This window comes from Sinocyclocheilus grahami, unplaced genomic scaffold, assembly GCF_001515645.1.
Source record: "Sinocyclocheilus grahami isolate Dianchi unplaced genomic scaffold, SAMN03320097.WGS_v1.1 scaffold1385.1, whole genome shotgun sequence".
In the NCBI taxonomy this organism is placed as follows: domain Eukaryota; kingdom Metazoa; phylum Chordata; class Actinopteri; order Cypriniformes; family Cyprinidae; genus Sinocyclocheilus; species Sinocyclocheilus grahami.
The window spans coordinates 208,703-215,441 of NW_015506564.1; the positions used below are offsets into that span (position 1 = coordinate 208,703).

The 6,739-nt window shown below is 38.8% G+C and overlaps 1 protein-coding gene across 1 annotated transcript in view; it reads left to right on the forward strand.

The window, feature by feature from the left end:
• LOC107569833 (teneurin-3-like) overlaps positions 1–6,739 on the forward strand; it is a 15,322-nt gene that overhangs the window by 1,919 nt on the left and 6,664 nt on the right. Inside the window, exon 2 of the mRNA XM_016255987.1 lies at positions 2,360–2,767. Coding sequence (XP_016111473.1) covers positions 2,488–2,767 — 280 coding nt within the window. The 5' untranslated portion in view covers positions 2,360–2,487. The remainder of the gene's footprint in view (positions 1–2,359; positions 2,768–6,739) is intronic.

Below are 6,739 nucleotides of genomic sequence, written 5' to 3' on the forward strand. Positions count from 1 at the left end.
AGATGATAGTATGCTGATTTAGTTACTGCTTTGACATGACTACTGAAACTAAGGTCTGTCTCCAGAATCACACCAAGATTCCTGACTTGATTTTTAGTTGATAGACCCCTAGAGTCAAGGTATGCGTTAACCTTGAGAACTTCATATTTGTTTCCAAATGCAATGACTTCAGTTTTTTCCTTGTTTAACTGAAGAAAGTTCTGGCACATCCAACTGTTAATTTCATCAATGCAGTGGCAGAGGGAGTCAATGGGGCTGTAGTCATTTGGCGATAAGGCTAGGTAAATCTGGGTATCATCAGCATAGCTGTGATAGGCAATTTGGTTATTTCTCATTATTTGACTTAGTGGGAGCTAAGTGGGAGCTATATACAGGCTAAACAAGTAAAAAAAAATAAGTAAAAAATTTGAATTTAGTTTTTCAGCCATTTTGACAGCCCTACTATCCATTTTCATTCTCACCTTTCTTCAGTTACACCAGATGGTCGGGCATCTAATTTAGTGAAACCGTTGCCATTAGATCATCGTAAGTGAGGTATAGTCAAGTGACATCTTCTTGCCTGGTTACCTCTTGCTACAGTAGAGTTCCCATTGGCCTCCCTGCTCACTGCTGAGTCTTTGCTTTTCAATGGCCCCATGGGTCAGTGCCCACCTGAGCATGATATGACCGCCAGAGCTCTACTGTGATTTCTATCTCTGCTTCTCATTCCTTCTAAACTTTTGTAAGTGGGTGATTTTTAGCCTATATTTGCTAAAACTCATGCAAGAAATTTTTTCCTTGGTGTCCTTGATTGAAAGGTTTAATATTTCTAAGCAAGCTCTTGATTGAAGGAAATTTGGGAGCACGATTTAATTTTTTTATTTATTTCAGTGCATTTGATTGCTCACTAATCAGCCATTGTTCTTTTTGGCTTTGGAAATTAATCCGATGATAATCTTATAGACTCCGAGACCAGTTTTAAGGACATTTAAGGCTAGACCAGTATGTCTGAGCCTCCCTTGCTCCTGGATAATCTAAATTGATCCAAATACGGGGGCCGTGTTACACGAGGATAGCTCAGTGGGTGCTGTCCTATGCAATGAAAGATGGAGGTTTCTGCTGGTGTGTTCAGTCGGCCCACTGTGCCTTTGTGCAACATCACACTCACACAAGAGAATAAAATGACCAGTGCTATAAAGAGAACTACATTTAATTTATCTCACTGAAATACTGTCTCGTAATCTCTAGCTCACTCTCTCTTTCTGGCAGGAACATTTTGATTTTGGCGCATCATTTATTTTACCCCAGTCGTATCCCATTACTGTAGCCGTATGCAGTAATGCTGACCTAGTCTCCTCTGTTTCCTCCTACAGTATTTTATTATCCTCATTGTTTCTCTTGTCCTCTTTATACTGCTTTAAACTGACAGTGGGGTCTCTAGGCAAATGCGTTCTGCACTTGTGTCTGTGTGCCGAGTGTTCCACTAGATAAAATAGACGGCACTTGAGAGGAAGCCCTGGAATATCCTTAAACTCACACACCAGTGAAACTCAACCAATTCTCCAGAGCTTTGTTGAACGGTTTTGGCACAAACCTCCCAGGAAACCTACTAAAGGCTTACAAGTATGTGTGGATCTCTCATGACAAAGCCAGTGCAATGAAAGCGAGCATTTTTAGTATCACTTCATTTGACTTTGCCTTTGCTGGAAAACGCAGACTTTTTCTTTCTGTCGAGGACTGAGGTGAATTTTGTTTCAACATGGTTGAATTAAAGGAATAATTCACCCAATCATGAAAATGTTGTCATTATTTACATCAATACTTATATAATAAAACAAATTAATTTTGGACCCTATTAACTTTCATTGAATCAACAAAACAGTTAATCCCAAAATGATCTTTCATGAATATTTATATATTTATATTTTATATATATTTATATTTTATTAATTGCTTTTGTATTATACAATTCAGTACTATATATACATATAATACAATATAATATATAACATACAATACAAGATAAATTTATTTTAGGATAAAAACATTTTGTAAAATTTCATAATTTATTTATATTTATAATGTGCTTAATAGATAAATATTGTGAATGTAAATGCAAAAAAGTAGGTATTTACAAACCTCGAGAGATTCATTATATGGTTTAACAGTGTTATCAGAAAAATGCTAGTCGCTGCGCCCCCTCTTACTCTATCTTAGTGACTAATTGTTCTTTAAAGGCTGTACAAGAAACATGGTGAACTACGCAGGAGTGACATCTTGCTACAGCTTTGTTTCAGCATCCTACTTGTTGTCTCTTCTTTTGTTGCCTTCTTTACCTGTTTCTTTCTCTCACTAAGCAGTGTTTCTTTGTGTCTCTTAGCAGGTGGGAGTGGAACTTAGAGTGGAGAAAGAGGTGCAGAGACAGACTGACAGCTGGAAAGAAGCAAACTAGAACAGACAGCAGCAAGAGAGAAGCGTAGAAGAGGAGGAACACAGCATGAATGTAGCATGGAGGTGAAGGAGCGTCGGCCTTACTGCTCTCTCTCTCGGAGCAGGAGAGAACGAGGGAGAGACTGGGAGAGGGAAGGAGACAGAGAGGAGGGGGAGGGCTACAGGGAGGGTCCCAGCAACCGCCGTCAAACCGGCTCATCCTCCGTCCTTACCCAGAAGTCTTATAGCTCCAGTGAGACGCTGAAGGCCTTTGATCAACATCCATCCACCCAGGGGCTTTATGGACATCGCATGCCAGACATGGTGCCAAGGGACACTGAGGAATACAGAGCTCCAGGTAAGTGCTCTTTAACATTCACCATATGGACAGGAAACTCTGGAGTCCTTCAAGCTTGCAAATGTGATTTTTTTTAAAGCAACAAGGAAAATAAAAACAGACATTTGAAATGCTAAAAGCAAAACATAGAAAAAAGAAATGCAGTATACAGCACTAAACTGCATAAACATGTATCTATAGACGTATGCACTCTGAAAAAAAAGATGTTATGGTATATAAATTATTTTCTCTCAATTTTTTCAACAGGCAGAATTTAATACTGTAATGACGATCAAACTATATCTTTCCAACTATAACTAAATTAAATAAGTCTAGTGCACAGTGTAGCATACTGTGGCACATGACCGGTCAGTAATGTGACCTCACTTCTCCTTGACCTCTCAACCAAACAGGAGCTAAATCTTCAGATTTAATTAAGTCTTATTCAGAAAATAAATCCCATGTCTTTGACAAAACATTCTAGACCACAAAGAGAAGACCAAGATTGTTTCCAAGTACATTTTAAGCCAAAGATTATTTCATAAAGTTTGCCTTAACTGGATATGCAATAAAGTCCACACACACACAGACACACACACACACAAAGCCATTATAAAAATAATAATAATTATGATAATAATAAATCTTTTTATTTAAAGAAATTAAAGCAAGCTGATTTTTTTCTAATATTTATTTTTCGCTATTCAATAAAACACATACAATGACAATAATCCTGGATACACATTTTTTTATTTAATATTTCAGATTTTTTTGTATTCTTTTTTTACAGCAACTACTGTATATACAGTATAACACGGGAAGCTAATTCTTTATAACTCTTAAAGGAACTACATTGCAGACCATTTACTGTTCAATAAACACATTTTTTCAAATCAATAAAAGTGATCGTATGGGTTGCAAGCATCAATTTAACAACTATATTGCACTGTGATCCAGCACCTACTTTTTATTTCTTCAATATCTTGAATACCTTTTATATACTGTAGACCAAGCCACAATAGTAGAGGTAGTTTTTCTGCACTGCACTGAATGTCTAGAAATGTAAACCCTATAATGACATTTTAATTAGTTTAATTGACTAAGTTACAGATATTATTTCAGCCTGTCATTGAGGCAGTCTAAATGAAAGTACTTTAAATCAGCACAGAACACTTTTGTCAGACAGCTGTATTCAGGTTGGGCACCTTCATTTTCATTTCATTTTGATATCTAATAAAGCCCACCAGACACTTATTTGCTGATTATTCACAAAGTATTCAAACTATTTCATAAATATTTGATGGTTTATTATGATGAGACACTTTTTAAGTGGAAGGGTAGGATACTGCTCATTCAAATTTAATTTCATTAGAAATACACTTAGTTGGTTAATTGTGCTTTATAGTGCGCTCCATAACCTTAGGCTGTTACACTTAGGGGGACGGCTTTAATTAGCAGCCGTGTTTGTGCCTGATCAGCACAAAAGCCGAAGGAGAGAAATCTTGCCTGTATTCATGATATAAATGTTCCGTCATTTTATTTTAATCACAGCCTGGCTAAATCATGGCAGTTTGCCTTGCATTGGCTTCCACAGTTTGCAGTATTTCAAAATGTGTATTTCAGATAATGCCTTCATGTGGTAATTAATGTCAGCACTTGTGTTGAGTTATTTTGTTTCGTATCTATGAGTGTACTCATAATTTAAATTCCGGTGTATTCATTTTCATGTGTCACCTACTCTGTGGGCTTTTAGTCATAAAGCACTCAGCATATGCTATCAGGTACAAGAATATGGTTTTAAAAGCAGAGCTGAAGGAAGTAGAGGGGTACTGAATCTCAAGGTGAATTTCAATCTGAAGTGGAACAGTTTCTATTTTGTACTGTGTAGTAAATCCTCAGATTTGCTTGTGTTGGAAGAGGTAGAGCTTTCCCACATTCAGATTCAGCTGAACAGAAATTCACCTGCTGAAAAAGAAAAGAAGATTAGTAAATAGAGAAAGGTAATTCAGTAAGTTAAATAAGTATATACAACAAATAATGCTCACTGTTAAGAATCAAATATCAATGAATTATAAAATAAGTTGAAAGTGTGAAAAAAAAGAAAAAAAAAAATTTAATAAACACATAAGCAGACCAGGCTTTTTTATTAGACTCTTTTTGCCTTTTTTATTTTATATAAGTAGGCACATAGGCATAATTTGCGGGTGGGACGGGTGGGACGGGTGGGACATGTCCCCACCACTTTTTGCCAGGGTCGATATTGTCCCTACCACTTTTTGAAAGTAATTGAAAAATATATTGCGGAAGGTATGTATTAAAGGGAAAACAAGATCAACAAATCATTCTTCATAATCTAATTAGGGTGAAAAAAAAAACATTTGACTCCTTACGCAGGCATAACTTGTGCAGTGCAATAACGACGTGATTTGCAGCTGTCGCACTTTTCGTAATGTCATTAGGCTCTAGCATTTTATTTAAAAAATTGAGAGCTTCTTTGTGCTAAGTAGGCCTGCCCTCTACTAAAGATTTTTCTAGTCAACTAGTCGCACGTTATATTAAATTGATTAATATAATAATATATTAACCATACTTCAATATAGGCCATAGGCAGATGTATTAGGCTAAAGCCTATTCCGTACTCAACCTCCCGCATAAAGCAATTGCCTCAAAGCACCGGCAAAGTGATTATGAACGTGTTGGGGGAAAATAAGACATTTTAATTATTTATTAATAAACTAGTGCTTTCTGAGTCAGTGTCGGGTGCAAAGATGAGGTTGCCGAATGCTGACGCTGACTCGCCATCTCCACATGGACGTGCCTTTAATAGAAATACAACTTTTCATACAGACTACAAAATTAAAGAATATTACAAAATCGAGTTGGCGAGTTTTCTTTATATTTATTTTATTATTCATATAAAAATTATAAACCTGTTTTGGTTATATTTACTATTAATTGCAGAAGGTGCGCTCAGCAAAAATGATGCGAATATTGATGGTTTTCACGCTTATGTAAAATAAAAGACCGCTTCTTAAACCAGAGAAGTGTCACACCCCTGTGGACTGTCGCTTGTGGTTTCTCCCTCTGTGTCCTTATTTGGTTGTTCCTGTCCTCATTATCAGTTAATCACCTTATTGTGCTCACCTGTCTGCCCCTCGTTATCCACCCTATATTAGTTCCTGCCTCTTGTAGTCTAGTTTGTCGATTATTGCCAATGTCAATGTCCATGTTGATGTCTACCCTGTCTGGATTTCCTGTTTCTTTATTAAATATTATTTGATTCGTCATCTTCGTCGTCCTGCCTGCTCTCTAGTACACCCTGCCCGTGACAGAATAACCGACCCAAAAACAGTTTAACTTCCGTGTTCTCCCCTCCATTTGTTTTCCCTTTTTTCCTCAGTGTTTTTCTTTCCGTTGTGTTTACCCCATGGATCCCTTCACGCGCCCTGAATTCCTCCTTCTCCTGCTGGAGCAGGAAGGCAGGACTCTCAAGGACCATGCCAGACGGTTCCTGATGGTCGCTAACGTCACCAGCTATCCGGACGACACGCTCTGCGCTTTCTATGGGGCAAGTCTGAACGCCGAGTGCAGTCATCCGAACACCAAGATGGTCCTCTGGAGGAATTCGCCGCCTTTGTGGAGTGGACTCTGGCGAGAAACGGGTCGCCACTCACCATCGGCCCCATGGAGGATCTCGCCAGAGCCACTTCGGACCCAGAGCCCAGCCCACCATCTCCCCACGGTATGGAGCATCAGCCTGAGCCCACCGAGAACGGAGAGCCATTTCCCGCCGCGATCAACGAGCCAGAGCAAAGCCAAGCGAGTGAGCGGAGGATCGCCTCGGATGTTGAGCCCAACCCGTCAGACCAGGCGTGAGATCCGGTGACAGTGCTCACCACGAGGGAGCAAGCCGTGGATGGTGTGAGCGTGGAGAGGAGCTCCGCCCCCTGCATCATGGCTGAGGGTGAGCTGACTATGGCGGGGCATAAGGGC